Source organism: Fringilla coelebs, assembly GCF_963513975.1.
Source record: "Fringilla coelebs genome assembly, chromosome: 1".
NCBI classification, from domain to species: domain Eukaryota; kingdom Metazoa; phylum Chordata; class Aves; order Passeriformes; family Fringillidae; genus Fringilla; species Fringilla coelebs.
This window is the reverse complement of record NC_140028.1, coordinates 50,040,132-50,058,633: the sequence shown is the minus strand read 5'-3', so window position 1 is coordinate 50,058,633 and position 18,502 is coordinate 50,040,132. Positions and strand designations below refer to the sequence as shown.

Genomic DNA, 18,502 nt, shown 5'->3' with positions numbered 1-18,502 from the left:
CATGTGATATTAGACTTCCCCAGGTTTAGCAGCCACAGGTTAACTTGGAAACTGACTTGTATTGTATGACCCTACTAATTCTCTGTATTAATTCTCTTTTTAAATAGTTAGGACCTTCAGAAATATTTCTGTAAATATTCTTTCTTAATTGTATCTTTATTAGTGGTTGTCTTTAACAAAACTCATATACCACGTGTCAGGTACCTTTGATTCTCCTTTTAGGTCTGATGCTTTGGGGCACATCCTCCCTCAGTTTGGCAAGGACTGGACTCATCAGGGCATTGCAAAACTCTATCATTCCATAAACGAGTGAGTATGCAATCTATGAAACAAGTAGGATATTCTGGAATATGGGAATTAATGTATAAGTAATTGGATAGTTGTTAAAAATTACTCAGTTTATTAAAATGTGCTGGTCAAAATGCTGGGAAGGGGGCAACTTGTGTCATACACAAATGAGACTAAGTTTTTTCCACAGATGTATACTTTTATAGGAATGCAAGCCACCACTTTTACTAGCTTCCTTCTCAGACGTTTTGTCCTGCCTTGTAGCTTTTAAAAACTGTGTGTAATATTTTTATGACTACAAAAGAGAACCATAATAGAAATAGTTTCTCAGACACGCATGTCTATTTTCCACCAACTCAGGTTGGTCACTAAGTCTTTCAGAAATATCACATGGCGTTAATTTTAAACTAAATGGTGTCCTTCCAATGCATTAGTGTTTTCTGGTTTAATGGGTCTGCTTCCAAAGCCAGGTGAATGCTCCATAGGTTAGATTTTATGTTGTGGAACAACTTATTTCAAATACAGTGATGCCAGAAATAATACTTGCCAACTGAGGATGATCTACTTTTAGAAACTTCAGGATTAAATTAAAATAATCAACTTTTTGTCTTTGTTTTTTAGCAGTCTTTCTTTCTACAAAAATATTTGGGGTCTTAGAATGTACTGTTGGCCTTCATGTGGCCCCTTGTGCTTCATGGGAGATAACATGAATGTTACTGTTTTGTTGGGTTTTGTTTGGGTGGCTTGGGGTGGGTGTTTTTGTTTATTCAGTGCATAACAGGAGAGCAGTTTTGGAATTATTTGCCAAATTGAATCAACTCTTTGAAAATGCACATAAACACTCAAGCCTTTTGTGTACGCAGTAACTGTATACAAATCTGTGTAACAGATGAACATACAAAGTCTGCAGGATGCATTTAGGGGCTTAATGAATGCTTGTTGTTATCCATCGTTCACTCTGCGCTGCAAGATCTGCCAACAATGTGAAAAAGACAGATCTGGCACCCATTATTATGTGATGCAGATAATTTAAATAATTGCTGTCATCCTACAGCTGGGCTGAAAGAAGCTGAATAAAACCAGTGTGGCACTTATTTAAACACTGTCTAGTCTACCTAATTGTGTCCTCTGACTTTTACCATCCCTATTCTGTTTGCACTTCCTGTTTCTCAGTTTTGATGAAGTTGTGTATTTAAACTACTACATGCCTTGCAGATTCTTTTAACAATAGAAAAGTCTTTTCCTTGTGTGTGTGCAGAGCTCTGCAGCAATCCAGTACCTAAACTGGACATTGCTATAATTGTGTACTTACCTTTGGAAAGAAACTTTAGCAGGAATATGAACTAAGTTGGTAATTTATTTTCTAGAAATGGCTACAAGTTCCTGTACTGTTCTGCCCGTGCCATTGGGATGGCAGATATCACCAGAGGATACCTGCACTGGGTGAATGACAAAGGAACAATTCTTCCCAGGGGACCTCTCATGCTGTCCCCCAGCAGTTTGTTTTCTGCCTTTCATAGGTAAGCATGTGGGATTTCTTGTATCAGTTCCCTCCCCATTTCAGAGAAAGAGAGGATTAAAAATATTTGGCATTACAGCTGTAATGAAATGTTCCACTCTGGACTATATTTGCTACTGAGACCTGATGTCCCTCTAGTGATCATTTAAAGACACTTGTTTTGTCTGAATTTCACTTGTATACTTCTGTTCCTGTGGGCATGTTAGAAGTGGCTACAAAACACAACATACCAGTCCAAGAACAACTCATTTTCTCCTTCTCTTTATTCCTCTAGTCCATGACTGATGACTCTTAGGTTCTGTTTATATCAGTACATTTTTGTCTTTTTCAAGCATATCTTCAAGGTTTGCAGTGCACTTTTACTACACAAGATAGAGAGAAAAGAAAAAAAAATCTGGGGAATATAGGCTGTCATGTGAAAATGATCTGGTGTTGTTGGGATTGCTCCATATACAGCTGCTTAAAAAAAAAGTATGGAGTTTAGGAATGGTTCAACTGAGTTGATTTTTGGACCAGCCATAGTCTGCCTCTTCTTGATGGGAGGAGCTAATAAGGGACAGGTGTTTGGGGTTGGTTGTTTGTGGAGGGGATTTTGTCTGTGTAAGTTTTGTTGGGCTTTTATGTTTATTTGTTTTTTATTTTGTCACGGGTAGGAATGACAGCAACTTCCATTAATGTAATGGGCTTTACACACTTTTGTCAGAGATAGGAGCTGTAACAAGTACACTTATGTGTACTTGATTAGATCTTCTGATTCAGATAGCCAGCTACAAAAAAGCAGTTCACAGCTGCATTCACAGCTGGGAATTCCATTCCCATTTAGACTTAGGCTATGCACAGTATTCATCTGGTTTTTTTTACTGTAGGTGTTGGAAAAGACGTGTTTGATTATTTCTTGTATTGTTCTTGGAGAGCTACTTAGTGCTGTCTCTATAACTACCAGTGCTAGCAACAGGAAGCAATGAGACTATAAATACCAGATAAATGGGGAAAGGAGGATACCTTCTATCAAATAATGATTTAGAATTTGACTGTTGAAATTTGATTTTAGGGAAGTCATAGAAAAGAAGCCTGAAAAGTTCAAAATCGAATGTTTGAATGATATCAAGAATTTGTTTGCTCCCAGTAAACAGCCTTTCTATGCTGCTTTTGGAAACAGGCCCAATGTAAGTGCTCCTTTCTAACTGAATGGTTAAAATGCATGTACTTGAGAAGCAAAACAAACAGGCTTTTCTTTTTGTGTTTATGAAAATTTGAATATGGAAATGGGACACTGCTGCTTTTATGGGTTTAATCGGGAAAAGCCACATGCAGATACCTTAAGTAAAAGTTGCTACAACTGCTGATATGAGAAAGGTTGCAAAGATGCATTAGGATTCTCAGTTTAATAAACCTGTGTCACCTTTCTGAATTCTTTTAAAGTATTTTTGGCTGCTTTGTGACCTAAGGACGTTAAGTCAGTGCTTTACTGTCTTGAATCCCTTTTCTGGTGGTACAGTTCCTGTGTTTTCTCTGCAGTTCAGTACTTCTGTAATTAAGTGAGAGAAAGAGGGGTATTGTAAGAAGAATATTGTCATAGGGAGTGGTGTGGTGTAGACTTTGTGCATGTTTGTGGTCCTAGGCTTGGGCACAAGAATTAAGTGTTTGGGGGCAGGGGGAATATTTTTTTATAATGTATGTATATTTTGGGGGTTGGGTTTTTTTTACTGTTGTTTGAGGACTTTTTTTTAAGGGGCAGTTTTACTGTAGCCTTTTTGGATCAGGTTTTCTCATTCCTTTGATAAATTGCTTGTTACCACATTCAATAAGAAAATGTTGAAGCATGTACTTGTATTGGTGCTTTTGCAGGATGTATATGCCTACATGCAAGTGGGAGTTCCAAACTGCAGAATATTTACTGTGAATCCAAAGGGTGAACTGATCCAAGAACAGACAAAGGGAAACAAATCTTCGTAAGACCATTTTTGTTATTTCAGCTAAAGAAAATTTAGAAATGGGATTGTAAAATAATTGCATTTATGACTGTGATCTCCTTTTACATGTGAAATGTGGAAAACCTTATTTGCTGGGGACTTACAGCTTTTGATACTTGAATTAAACTTTTCTCAAAAAGAAAATTAGAAAAATAGAGTTGAAAATCACTTTTGTGGCAGTGGGGCCTTATTTGACTAGAACTTTCTGGTCTGGACTTCTAAAGCTGCTTTTGGCTACAGCTGAACAGTATAACTAGACTGTTAAATAATGGTCTTTCTTCTCCTTTAATACAGGTATTACAGACTAAGCGAGCTTGTGGAATATGTGTTCCCACTGATTAATAAGGAACAGAGTTCTGCATTTCCGTGCCCAGAATTCAGCTCTTTTTGCTACTGGAGAGAGCCTCTTCCTGACCTTAACATGGATGACCTGGCCTGAAAAGTACTTCTCACAAGGAGATGGAATTTCATATTGAGCTACTCAACTTCAGTTTAAATGTGAAGAACTTTCTTAATGAGGATGCTAATTTATATATTGGTACCGTAAGTCTTACTAAAGAAATCACTTTAATTTCATTGGTTTAAAACAAAGAAAATGCAAAGCTACTGTCTATTATTTTTGTGGGAGGGTGTGTTGGGTTTTGTGTTTGTTTGTTTATTGTTTGTTATTGTATACCTGTTGTATGGCACTTGAGATTGGCCTGTCATTGATGGTCATGGTACCCAAGTGCTTCAGGGCAACTAAATACTGAGGTAAAATATGACTTTGCATTTTCATCAATACAGACCTTATTGTAAACATAGATTATTCTTTTTAAGTTGTCTTAAGTATATTTTCTAAAATGAAGCCAAAAAGTGTATGGAAACTGCCAAATAGAATGTCAGACCTATTAATGAAAAACGTGGTTTAATGTTCAGATGGGCATTTAGGCCATTTTTTGAAAGGAGCCAGAGCCTAAGACCACTGTGCTCTTTTCTCAGCTAGAATACAGAAAATGTCCAGACCTTGCCAGCCTGGCAGATTCTGAAGACATAAAATTCCTCTTTAAATGTAAATATGCCTTTTGTTACATGTACAAGACTGGGCTTGTACAAATCACACTCGAACTAACTCTGCTTATTACTTTTTTTTTTTTTTTTACACACAATGTTAAAACTATTTCATGAGCCTGTTAAAATGAAAGTTGTCTTCAGACACTTGTATGGCTTTTGTTGTTTTCAGGCTGTGCTGTGTCATGTTAAATTTTCATCAAGAAAAATCTTGGAACATTTCTGTAAGAGTTGGGGAACTGGCATTTTTATTTCCTTTTTCAGCACAGATATAAAGTGTATGTGTGTGTATGCTGTGTAGGCCAGTAAAATGTATGTATAGATTATATTCAGGGAATTGCAATACTAAAAAATAATTATGTATTTAATTTTTTAATTGCCTACTGCAGGTCTTTCCAGAGTTCTGTATTGCAGGTTTTCAGTAGCTGGAAGAAAATGCAACCCAGTAGTGAGGTTCCAGCTGTGAGAATGGTTAAATGCTGCAGAGCAGAATAAAACTTTTTTTTCCTTTTTTTTTTTTTCCTTTTTTTTTTTTTCTTTTTAAGAAGTTTTGGGTTATTTGCAAACATCATGTTGGTCATTCCTCAGATTCCAGTCAGAGCCTGTGAACAAATTACATTCCAGTTCTGGTGTTTATCAGCTATAAAAGCAGCTAATTGTTCTTTCTCCAAAAGTACTTGAAGGCAAAGGTGGCTGCTTTTTAAGTTGAATTAGTGCATTTAACTTCTTTTGGACAAACTATATGAGAATATATCATTCCACCAGCCCAAAGGGTTTAAGGACTACAGTCATTTAAACACCAGATCACTTGTTTTTACTACCTGCAAAAGCATACATTTAGAGGATTTTACACCCCTCCAGGAGTATTTTTTTCTCCATTGTCCGGCTGTCTTAACCCTCAGTTCTGATGTAACATCAGCTCACTTTGGACAATTGGTGAACTGCTTGGGGGAAGGGGGAGCATTTCTAAATCACTGTATAAATGAAATTACTTCCCCCCCCAATGATAAAATTCTAGTGTATTCCTGTATTCATAAAACACTGGATAATGAGTGGAGGCAAGCAAAATCAACCTGGAATCTCTTTCAGAGCAGGAGAAGGAGAGTGGGATAAAAAACTTACCTGTCACGGTGTGTCATGCATGTCAGTGAATTGAAAGGCATCCTCATTTTTGTACTGTGAGAACAATAACTTCTGTGGTTCTTGGTCACCATTCTACTCAGTCTTTAAGTAGAGAGCTGAATCCTTCCACAGGATTAAACTCTCAGGATATTTTACTGCTTTTTTCTTGGTTTTTTTTTCAATGTCAAAAGCTTGCAAACATCATTCCATATATTTTTTCCTTTTTCTTACTTTTTATCCCTTTGATTTCATTAGTAACTAAAATTTTCATGATCACCAAGTGCTTTGAATATCAATGTGATTTGAGCTTTTAAGTCACTTAAATACTTTAAATGGATAAATAAGAATCCAACATAATAAAGTATTTTAATTACAAGATTAAATATTATATCTAAAGATTCTATTTTGCATAAAGGAAGTGAAGCAGCCTTTCCTAAAACAGTCTTTTTGTGGCTGTCAAAATTTGCTTTACCATGCTTAAGTCTACTCTTGGTAGCCCTGGTATTGCACAGCTTTTCTAAAAATAAAAGCACTTCATGAAACCATGATTGGTTCCCAAATGGGACAGATTGTTACCATGGTTTGGCTGTGTCTTTTTGGGTTAATATTCTTTTTTCACTTTTTTTTTTCCTTCAATTCCCTTCAACTTTTCAGACTGTCATAAAGATAAGCTGTGGATTTCAAGGTGGGGACTTGAGTAAATGAGAAGTGTGGGAAAATAGTATCAGGTATATCTCCAAATACATGTACGTTCAGCTGGTATGAAAATGGGGGTTGTGTGAGTTTTGTTGAGAGCTCCTCATTCTGCTAGCATGTCACTTTGCATTGTAAGAGTGTCCAAAAGGTTGCTTAATTAAAAAAACAGATTTGTTTTTCTCTGTAACAGCTACAGTTTGATATTTGTTTTTTGATAAAATGTAAATGTTGCTGAGTCTTTCTGATACGAGTAGGGCAGGGGGGTTGATTTTTCTAACTCTGGCTTGTATTTGAAGCTTTTCAGATTGTTTGTTAACCCCATTTAGGGACAGAATATGGGGCCTGTCATTGTGTACCTGTGTTCTTGGGGCTGCTGGGCACTTTACTGACTCTAGAGCAGACATCTCTGCTATCAAGCTGTGGGCTTGTGCCACAACATTCATGTGGAGGGGGTAAATAAGAATTATGTGTTAGCTTGACCTTTGTTACCGTAGTGGAGAGAAGTGGCCTGAAACGAATGTTTGAGAACAAGTTGTGCTATACCGGTGTAAAATTAGCGCAAGCTACATCATTCTTTCTGTGAAAGAGGAATTTCTAAGTGTGCCTGGCTGTGGGCACACGCACACCCCTGTTAAGACTGTGTTGTTGAAGATGCAGATCCTCTAAGCGTTGGAACCCCTCAAAGGCTCAGTCAATGACACCTGTCTGGGAGTAAATAAGGAACATTGCAATTCAAAACTTGTCAGTGACTTGGACATTAGCTGTTTCTATAATGATTTAAAGATGAGCAGTTTAAAGGGTATGCATTTCTGGATTTAATTTTTTAAAATTTATTTACTGTACCAAGCATGTTTGTACTTCAGAAGACTGGGCTTTCATTCCCAACACTGTACAAGTGCATGTGCAATCCTGGCTCATGTCTTCTTAACTTTCTGTCATCAGTATATGCCTTCCAAAACCCTTTTTTTTTCTTTTCAACTGGAAAAGTTTTAACACTTGTGTCAACTCCATTATGGGACTTCTGAAGCAAACTCTGAATCCGTTTATGGTAAACGCAAAAGAGATGAGATTTCATGTTAATATTTCATGCAAGTCTTCTAGAAAATGCTGTCATATTTATGAGTTGTTTAAATGACTGTAATGCAAATTCCTTGTGAAACATCACAGAGAATTTGAGATGCCTTTAAAGTGTCACTTTTGCCTGAAGAAATTTTAATTTCCAGAGTTAAAATTTGCTAAATAGAAAGGAATTGTTTGGGACTTTTTTACAGTGTTAATTACTTCCAGATGAAAGTTAAAATGTTGGCTTATTTTGAGAGTGGGAAAACTCTCTTCAGTCATTTGTTTCATTTTTATCTTGAAGATGTGGAATACTTGATTATTAAGCAACCCAATCACTAATAAGGTAGTGTGTTTAAAATGTCAAATCTGTGATCATACCAATACAGTGGTTTTTGTTAAGACTGGACTGTCTTGGGTACAGCAACCCACACTTCAGTGCAATGTTTATTGGTGTTCGGAACAATGTTATCACAATAAAAACAGACTTAAAGTGAAATTTCTCTTTACTTTGTATTTGGTAATTCCTTTATTGTACTGCTGGATGACTAAACGTGGGGCTATTAAAATTGTGGTTTTGCTCAACATAGATTTCAAGTTGGTCTTCTCAGGATACAGTATATTTGCTCTCTTTGGGGCTTGATTTACTTTTTTTCAGAGTATTTATACAGCTAATAAAAAATTGCTGTCATCAAGCTTAACTTCTGTGCCAGTACCAATACTGGGTTACAACTACAATGAAAAGCAAACATGTACTTGGTAATGTAAAATATCAGGTAACAGAGGCACGACTTGGGAATGTACAAGCTGCCTTGAAGAAAAAGTTGTACATGCAGTTTGAGCTCTTGTAAATCTGCCCTAATTTGGAGTTTTATCCTATTTCAATCAAAGTTAACTTTTCCCTTTCAAGGCAAAGAGTATTATCTTCCATAGCAGTTGTTAAATGGCTTGAAGCAAATACTGTGAGGCAGTTTTGGAAAAGGGGCCTCAAGCTTTCAGTAGAAATTAATTTTCCTGGTCTCTTGCTGCTCTTGGTAAATGCAACCAACTAGCAGCCTACATAGAAAACCTGACTGTTCAGTCAGTTATGATGGATCTGCATGAAAAGGTCAGTGATGCTGTGCCTTCTGGTCCTTCTGTGGTGTCTTTGGTGTTACTGCTGGTGTTTTATCACCTCCTGTGTTCCTGCCAGGTTTCCCCCATGACTCTGCTGACACGCTGCACTCATTCCTCCCATCAGTCTGCTCACTGCCCATCCTCCACACCTGGGTCCCACTGCATCCTTGGTGCTGCAGTGAGTGACTTTGCCAGTGCAAGCAACAGAAGGGTGGTGTGTCCTGTGCCCAATGCATGCCAAATGTTTGAATCTGTTGCAAAAAACTTTTCTGAGCTGGCATTGTTTCTCTTGTGTCCATCTTACTGTAATGCACTCCTACTAGGCTGGTCTTGTTCTTGGTGGATCAGTTTTTCTGTCTTGGAGCAGCTGGTTTCAATGTGTAAAGAACAGAATCACTGTTTCCAGGAGCAGAACACTGTTCCTGGAGTTATGTCATGCAGTTGGTGCACTGGGGACCTGCAGCCCTGCGCCGTTGTGGTGGGAAGTATGTGCATGCTCCCTCTTGTTGCCAGCTGAGCTCTCATGCCAGGGGTGAGCTGAGCAGGGAGCCAGCTCAGCAGGGTTTTCTGGGCACATGTCCCCTGTGCTGTGTACGCTCAGAGCTTTCACTGTTGGACACAGCAAGGGTTTGTCAGGGTCTTCTGTCTGGCTGGGGTGGCCACTCCTGTGCAATGTGTTTCCTAAGCAGTCCCTTGCAGCTTTTCCTCCTTTCCCTTGCCTTAAATTAATCAAACCCACACTGGTGTTTCTGTCACACTTGAGCACTGGTACACCTTGTGTTCTTCTTGGTTGTATCTTTTAGCCAACCTTTCACTGCCCTCTCTTTTTAATTTACCTTCCTACCTTGCTGGCCTCTAATCTTACATTCCCCACTTCTGATGATGCTTCCTGTGTACATGCTCTAGTGATCACAAGCAACAGCATGAGCTGCTCAGCCTAGAACTGGCTGAAGGGCAGGGCTCAAAGGGTTGTGGTGAAATGGACTGCTGCTGCCTGGTGGTGCTCCTCAAGGCTCAGTTCCAGGGCCAGTTCTGTTCAATATATTTATCAGTGGGCTGGATGCAGGAGCTGAATGCACCATTTGCAAGTTTGCCGACAATGCCAAACTGGGAGATGCTGTTCACTCTGGAGGGACAAGGCCTTACAGAGAGATCTAGATGGATAGGAGCGCTGGGCAGCTCTGCTCTGCAGTGTTGTCAGGGTTCAGGAATGGTATTCCTACTGAAATACCCCAGACCACCGAGCTTTCTCACCCCTCCTCCAGCTCCCTCTCTTCCCCTATGGAGCGCTGGAAATGACAGCTGGAGGCACACAGAGCTAAAGATCACAGGTTGAGAAAAGAACCATTTACTAGAAACAGCAGTGAAATAAGGAACAGTAACAACAGTGATAGGAACAGCAGAGCATACAACTCATATCCAGTTGCTCACCACTGCTGCAAAACTTAACCCTATCCAAGCCAAAACCAGGACAAATGCAAAGGTCAGTGATTGGTAAAAATGAACAAACAAAGTCCAAACAACTAACAGCCCCCAAAGATCCCCAAACGACAGTGTTTATGGAATCTCTTGTATGTAAGGCAGCCAGTGCACTCCCCACATGGTATTGGATGTTTCCTTTTCCCAGGCAGCCACCCTGGATTCCCCGTGCTCTTGAACTTCAAGCTGTTTTGATACACCACAAAGAAGGGGGTCCTGCCAGGGCCATGGGAATGGCTGGCTGCCCGTGCTCTCAGTCACTGGGAAACCTACCCCATGCCAGCAGGATGGATGGAGGGCAGTGCAGCCCTGGAGTGGGCTGTGCAGCTGCTCAGCACTCCCGGGCATGGACAGCCCTTGCTCCATCTGCTTGTGAGGCAGGCACAGACTCGCTGCAGCATGGCAGGCTCAGCCCTGCAGATGCCAGATCCTGCCCCTGTGGGCTCTGTCCCTGCCATGCTGGAGGAGTGCAGGGGCCATCTCAGGATCCCCAGGCCTGTCAGTGTTTCAGAGGCATTAAAGGCAGAGGACAATGCCTTTGACCAACATGCTTTAGCTTTTGTCCAGCACTGAATTGGTCAGGCACTTGGAGTAGGTGATGGTTGTAGGTCCCTTGCCACTGAAATACCATCTTTGCCAGGAACCAGGCAGTGACTGAGCAACTGAGATGGACAAGAGCTGTGTTGGCAGAACTTCTATGTGCTATAAAGTCTATGTAACACAGTGCTTGACACTGAAAAATCATTTTAAATCTACATGCAAGCTTGACTGAGAAGCCAGAAACTGCAATTCTAAAGGGAGTGGAGAAGAGAAAAAATTTTGCTTACAGTGCTGCTGTATTCCCTGGAAAGCAAAAGAGCATCAAGGCATTACACAAGAGGTAGGCTTTATTTGGACATATCTGCAGTTGTTTTCTGTCACACAGTTTCTTCATGTTCCTGGATATTTCTCTCCCCCTTTGAGATTATTTTTATATATGCATGAATATATGTATAGACATGCACACCTAAAGCATACTTTGAAATGCACTGTTCTTTTTGCTGGAAAATGTTAGAAATGTTCCTTTTTTCACAATCAAGACAGTGAAATAAATGCCAAAACCTGCTTATGCAGTAACATGTTACAAGGTGTTGTTTGAAATCTCCTATATACAAAAAATTGGCAGAGCTGCTGTTCTGCATCCCAAGTCTGCAGGGTACATTGCAGAAAGGTTATGTTGGCTGGAGCACAAGTCTGTCTTGTGATGACAGGAGACTGCCCCCAGGTGTTCCTGGTAGCTGGGTGATTTGAACTCTGCCATTATCCAGAAGCAACCAGCAGCCGACCTGTACCTGCTGAGCAAGTCTCAGTGGAGTGCATATTCCTCCCATCTCCAAGCTGGGACCAGAAATACATTTCTAGTTTAAGTGAAAGAGACCCAGAGCCACTACTGGGCTGTAATACAAGGACTTAGCTAATCAGCAAGCAATCATTTCCAAATGCATGCTGTATTCTCAGGAAAGAGTTCAAGCCTGATTTGAATATCCTGATTGTAGCTGGGGAGCTCTTTACCTTGCATTCCCAGCACATTTTAAAGCCTCATGGGGTGGTGATGGGCATGTTGTTTCAAGTTGCTTTCTTATGCTTTCTACCTACAGCTTGCTTGACTATTTTTAAGGTTTCTTGTTGGGCCAGCTGGTTTCACCAAACCAACTGGAGTCTCAGTGACACTGCACAAAGCTGCAACTAGCCTGGTGTACCCTGAAAGGAAATGTGATAGAATACCACAGAAAGTCCTCATACATTTGAGTGTTCTCAAAGTGGACAGTAGAAAAATGCCTTTTCTGTCTCCAGAGGTCTTAATAGCAAATTAAAATAATGAGGTAGAATTTTTTTACACTTTTTACAGTGAAAATTTGGATTCCTGTTTTGCTGCAGTCTTTCCTGGGGATATGACTGATTTATATGTCACATTGGGGTTTTAGGATACTCTTGCCATGTTTGGCCAGAGGCAAGTCTCTCTGGCTGTCAGCGTGCTGGCTTGGCTTCAGATGTTCTGGCTGCTAAAGCCCTGCCTCTGGGAACTCACCTGTCTCACAAGTGATGCTGCCCTGCAGACTTATCTGGTTTGGATATTTGCAGTCCCTGAGGAACCACAGGGCCTCGTGCCTGGCTGAGGGACTGTCAGACACACACCTGCCTGTACAGCTTTGCCTGGTAGAAGATGAGTTTCTTCTTTCTGAGTTTCTTCCTCTTTTGATGTCAAATTAGAGCACTTGGCCCAACAGATATTGTATTGTCTAAGAGTCTTGCAATTCTCATGCACAAAGCAGGTCTAAAAGGTAGCACTGTGATCTGTGAAACAGGCACCAGTCCTACCTTAGAGCTCCTACCTACTGGATTTTTTTTTTAAGGTTTTCTCAGTTAACAGATGCTTCCTATTTGAGCTTGTGGATTCTCCTGGATGTGGCAGTCAAGTCATAAACCCACAGTGAGAAATGTTCCTTTCAGTGCAGGTCTTTCCATGTGCTGCTGCTGATTCTCACCAGATGTAAATGCTCTGTGAGCAGGCTCAGGAATTCTGGAGCAGAGCTCTGGCTCCTTCTTTGAAGCTGAGCTGCTCTGTGTGGAGCCAGCCCTTGTCAGGCCTATGGATGCATTTGTGCCCGAGTCTCTTCCAGCTCTTGCATTATTAATATTTAATCCAAGCACTGACTGGAGCCGAGACAAACTCAGGTTTCATTCTCCCTTCCCCTGTTGATGGGTTACATCCCTGTGGTCTTCCCAGGTGGGTGAATATTCCACCTTGTAAGCTCCAGGAAAATAACCTCACTAGGAGGAACAAAACCACCTCCGCTGATTACAGCAATTACCATGAAGTGCAAATTAAGGGTCAAATCCCTCTCAGCAAAGGTGGGGATCTTAGATAGAGGTTCCTTGTGAAAGGTCATAGCTTTACCCACCCACACAGCTAGAGCAAAAGTCTAAAGGTGTCCTCAAAATAAGGTGCTGGGATTGCGCCCTGCTGTGACCCAGTTTAGGGAATGCCCTGCAGCAGTGTACAAGTATCAGTTACGCTGCATTCTGAGTGCTTACACTGTCCCAGCACAGGCAGCAGCAGATCCTGGGTCTAAAGGGAAACTTTCTGGTGGAAGATGGCCCCGTCCCATTAGCAGAACTGGGCTTGTGAAGATCTGTGGGTTGGATTTAGGAATCTCCTGGAGCAGTTAAGTAATAATTAAATGATCGATAATAATTAAATAATTGATTTGCAACTCTCAGCACTGAACTTGTGCTGCTGATTCTTAAAAATTTCTCACTTGGGGGGAGGTGGAACAATAAGGTTGTGTTTGCCAGCTAGGTCTCCCTAAGCACTCAGCTCATTTTGTTTGTTTCCATGAGTCATTTTTAGAACAGGCAACAATAATCTTGAGTCATACATAGTCTGGAGCCAGCTTCTTAGAGAACACAGCTTTCTCGAGGAGAGTGAAAAATATCCTGAAAGGAGAAGTGCTTCTCTGGCTTTTGTACATCACAAAAAATTATGTTTTTAAAACAAAGAAAAAGTGTATTATATGCTTGGCTTTTGAAAACACAGAAAACAACCCTTCCTGTCTGTCCCTACCATTCTGAGCCCTAGGAAGGCATGGGACAGAAAGGACAAAAGCAAGCTGAGCCCCCCTTGAACAGGTGTGTGGTTGCTGGCTGCATGGTAATGCTCAGGTCCAGAACCACCGGCAGGGAAATGAGACAGAGGTGGCTCCTTCCATCAGTGCAAGTTCACTGTGCATCTTTGGCTACTGACTACAGCTGCTCTGTCAGAAACAGCCCTCCTCCTACCAACACAGCCAGCCCCAGCTCCTGCTTATCTCTAACACCATCATTTCTGGAAATCAGGTGTCAAGAGATCTTCCCAAATCAGGTGCTTTAAAACTCCACTCAGTTTCCTTCCTGTGCTCACAACTGCCCCAGTGCAACCCTAGATGAACTAAGACTGACTCAGAAATCCTCTGTGGACAGAAAGTTTTTTTTGCCTGCTTTTCTTAAAGCAGTTCAGCTTCCAGGATGTGATAGTTTGTTGTGGGAAGGCCCCAACTCATTGCCTGGAAACAGTTATTAGGGAGTATCTGTTCCAAAACTAAGTAACAAAAGCACAACTCTTCATCTGATCTCCTCAGATGGGAAGAGCTTCAGCTAAATACAATGTACTGCTTTACAGCACAGGGAGTTCTTCCCTCACCTAAAAAAATTGTTTGTTCTGAGGCTACAAACAGCTGTTCTGCATTTGTAATAAGGAAAATACACTACACAAACCACTGTGATAAATACAGCTCTATGTGGCATGGACAGACTACTAAAAAGGTAGGTTGATATAAAGAATGTACAGGTGACAAATATATGTACATGTGAGAAATGAATATACAGTCCTGCTCTCAGTTAAACATGGCTGGATTTCTTTTCAGCCACAGAAGTGATCAAAATGCTAACTCCTAAGAGCCAAAGCATCATTTTTATTACCCCCACTGAGAAGTGGCTAGTGTGCAAAATAAAATACTGCTGCCTCAAATGTGTTTACATGTTTAAGCTAAGAAGGCTGCTTTATCCATATAAACAGATGCTGAGTGTTAAAACAAGCCTCACTCAAAAGCACAGCAGGCTGTCACAACAACTCTGGCAGAGAGTTGGTCTGTGCATTTGACAATATTGACTAATACCACTATTTTCCTTTATCAACCATTTTTCTCTGATTCGTCTTCTACAATGCACCAAAGACAAAAACTTCCCTTCTAATGCAAATATTGCTGCACTGCCAGAAACAGGCCCTGTAAAATTTTTTAAACTTTTCAAAATCACCACTTTTCTAGCTAAGCAAAGTTGAGTCTGATTTTTCTGACCTGTTTTATGAATTTCCAGCAGCAAGATTTAATCTCAAGTGTGTCATGAATAACCAATCATCTTTTTTTACTCCATAAACAGACAATAACTGTTCTAAATCATTCAGTAGTAGCAACTGCACCTTGCATTCACATCTTCCCAGTGGAAAGCTGAGGCAAGTTTCTCTCTGTGCTGCTGCTTCCACCTGACTGAGTTACTCACCTTGTCTCCTAGCACAGTGTTTGGCCCTTAAAGACAAAAAAGAAAACTAATGCAGGTGAATATCATTTTGCTTTGCACCACCACAGTTTGCAATTGCACTGAACAAATTGATTATGCCAGTGCACATTACTAAATAATACAAGGAATAAAAAGTCATCAACCGTATCCACTACAATTTCACTTTCTTGGCTCTGCTTTACTGAAAACATGAAAATAGCTGACCACAACTGTAAACTTCAGCAAAGATGTAAACTTTGATTTACTAGGGACAATTTGAAAAACTAGGGAAAAGATTGTAAAGGCAATTGACTAGGGAATAGCAGGAGCACAGTGGAGAAGTATCGATTGAGAACATACTTGTTGTTTAAACAGTTGTTCTGCTTGTACAGGTAAAGGGCTTGGGAAGGATTTAATTTAGCTACAGAAATGTGTCTTTTGTAGCTACCTCTGTTGACAAGGGACAAGGAAAATGTTTCCATATAGACTATAAACCCATCACTGAAATCAAATATATAAACTGAATATATTAAAGCTTTGAATTTTATTACACTTAATTTCTTCTGAATATCTTACCCTTCTCCCCTGTTCAAGGTAAACCCTAAACATGAGAAATGGAAGGATAAAGGAGAACTCCGCTAAACGTGGAGTACATTTCGTCAGAGTCTGTGTAGGCCAGTTTGCCTCCCGTTACGACGACGTTGACTTCGTCTCCTGCTTTGAGGTGAAGAACGAGGTGGAACGTCCCAGGACCACCACAGGTCTGTTTCCCCGAGTAGGGTTTGTGATACTCCAGCAGTTCCCTTCTGTAGCCAGCAGTGTGGAGCTGAGCCACGCTGGCGTTGGAGACGGACAGCACCGCTTCCACGTACTCATCCCTCTCCGGGGCCAGCACGGCCGTGATCAGGTAGCGCCCTTCGTACGGCGACGTGAAAATGCCTGAGAACAGAGACAGCCTGGGCTGACCACACTCACTGAAAACAGGGACACCACGCTGCCCCAAGCACGATGGCAAACATAAAGCCACATGGGTCACCCTCTGCTTCCTACAGACAACAAGGTCAGCCGGGGCAGGCGACCAGCGGGTCAGAGCTGGGAAGGCGAAGGCACGCCTGGCACGCTGTGCTTGGGAAGGAGGCAGCCCCCAGTCAGGGACCGTGGAGAGGCACTATGAGAACCTCTCCCTCTCCTCTCCTCCTCCAGGTGACCCAGCCACAGTGAAGTAGATGAGTAAGGAATTTCACCTCTGCTGCCTGGGCTCAGCTGGCTCAGGTGGGCTGAGGAGTGCAGCCAGCTGTGTATGCAGAGGTGAGCTGGGGAGTCAGGGAAAACCAGCCATGAAAGCGTGTGCCTGTCCACACCCACAGGAAGCTTCTACCCCCATGTGTCCAATTTGGATGGACTTGGTTTGTTCCATGTACCAGCAAGGCCTGAGGTAACATGGAACACTGGTAACCCGTGCTCCTGCCTGCCCAGCATGTCTGGGGTGCATTCCTGGCTGTTACCTGTATTGGGGTTATAATAGTCCCCGTCATTCACAAGCACTTTGTTGAAGTGAACCACGCCGACATCGCTGGAGAAAGGCTTCTGTGTGAGCCCAGCAGAAAATGACACCAGAGAGGGCACAGCAGCAGTGGCAGGTCCTGAAATGGGTAACAACACGAGTCAGAACCACATCAGGATGGTAACACAGCCCTGTCCCTAGGATGCTTTATAATCCTCTGTCTGTTCCTGCACATACTCCACTTGGACTAATCCTATCAATTGCAGGATGCCAGAATTAGCAGAATACATGTTGCTAGCCCAGGCCCCAGGTGTCTCACCTTAAAGTGTGCTGAGCAACATAAAGTTCCTGCCTTGGCCACAGGTTTTTAGTTTGTTTTGGGTTTGTTTTTTTTTTTTCTGTTCTAAGGAAACAGTACATGGCTAGTAAATGCTGGCAGTGGAAATCCTACCACCCTTCAATTCAACAATGCTTCTGCCCAAGACCTTTCTCAGGACAGAATCACTATCACAACGTTCATAGGAATGCTAGAGATTATAGTTTGTGCCACCTTTCTTTGTCATGTTGAGAAGCTGTGCACAGCTTAGCTCTCCCACTTTCTCTGCCAAAGCCCACTGAAAATGGCTATAAGAACATATAACACTTCCATATTAATGCAAAGAGAACCTTTTGTCTCTCTCCAGCACTTCTCTTTTGGGGGACTTTTCACTTGACAATCTTTTCTTCTTTTCTCAGCAGATCCAACAGACACTTAGGTACTTTACAGTGGCTATCCAGCTGCTAGATGAACACTGCTGTTAGACTGAGTTAGATTAAATACAATTTGGACAATGAAGATGAATTTTTACTTTTAACAGACTGACAATATCAAGTGTTCAGTGCTCAGTCACTTATTAGTCCCATTCCAAATACCTGCCCTTTAAACATTTTCCTTAAGGCAGTACATAATGCTAGAGTCAACTCCTGCTGCTTTGTCTGGGCAAGTAGCTAAACAACAAATGCCATAAAGTTTGTTGTTTGTTGCAGTCCACAGCTGCTGTTTCACCCTGCTCCTTCTGCTTTCCTTAAAATTAATGTTTGGCCTCTCCCTCTCAATCAGAGATGCCCATCAGCAACAAATGCTAAATTCATCAAATCCTGAATTGAAAGGGACCCAGAAGGACCACCTAAGTCCAACTCCTGGCCCTGCACAGGACACCCCAACAATCACACCTTGTGCCTGAAAGCACTGTCCAAACTCTTCTTGAACTCTGTCAGGCTTGGTGCTGTGATCACTTCCCTGGGGAGCCCATTGCAGTCACTGACCACCCTCTGGGTAAAATCACTTTTCCTAAAATCCAGTCTAATTCAGATGATATTGCTTAAAAATTGAAGTTTAAAAATTCACATGACTTCATCTAAAATGTGGATATACAAATGTTCTGCTAGCCACTGTTTTTCTGAATAACTCAGCCTGGGGGGTGGGGAGGGGAAGGCAAAGGGGAAGACATGCCTGCAACTTCAGAGTTGGCCGATAACTACACTGATTTCCCTCAGGGGCTGGTAACCAGCTGCCTCATGTATCTTTGGAAATCTTCTTATTCAGCATTTTGTCTCAAGCTCAGAAGATAGACAGAAGCCCTT

At 41.4% G+C, this 18,502-nt stretch overlaps 2 protein-coding genes across 2 annotated transcripts in view; one reads left to right on the top strand and one right to left on the bottom strand.

Moving 5' to 3' along the window:
* LPIN2 (lipin 2) overlaps nt 1-8,185 on the top strand; it is a 43,807-nt gene extending 35,622 nt beyond the window's left edge. Inside the window, exons 16-20 of the mRNA XM_084204246.1 lie at nt 223-309; nt 1,656-1,808; nt 2,859-2,973; nt 3,656-3,759; nt 4,075-8,185. Coding sequence (XP_084060372.1) covers nt 223-309; nt 1,656-1,808; nt 2,859-2,973; nt 3,656-3,759; nt 4,075-4,219 — 604 coding nt within the window. The 3' untranslated portion in view covers nt 4,220-8,185. The remainder of the gene's footprint in view (nt 1-222; nt 310-1,655; nt 1,809-2,858; nt 2,974-3,655; nt 3,760-4,074) is intronic.
* A 7,715-nt stretch (nt 8,186-15,900) lies between these two features.
* Nucleotides 15,901-18,502, bottom strand: part of EMILIN2 (elastin microfibril interfacer 2) — a 30,818-nt gene continuing 28,216 nt past the window's right edge. Inside the window, exons 7-8 of the mRNA XM_084220374.1 lie at nt 16,881-17,018; nt 15,901-16,314 (exon numbers count right to left, since the gene is read on the bottom strand). Coding sequence (XP_084076500.1) covers nt 15,977-16,314; nt 16,881-17,018 — 476 coding nt within the window. The 3' untranslated portion in view covers nt 15,901-15,976. The remainder of the gene's footprint in view (nt 16,315-16,880; nt 17,019-18,502) is intronic.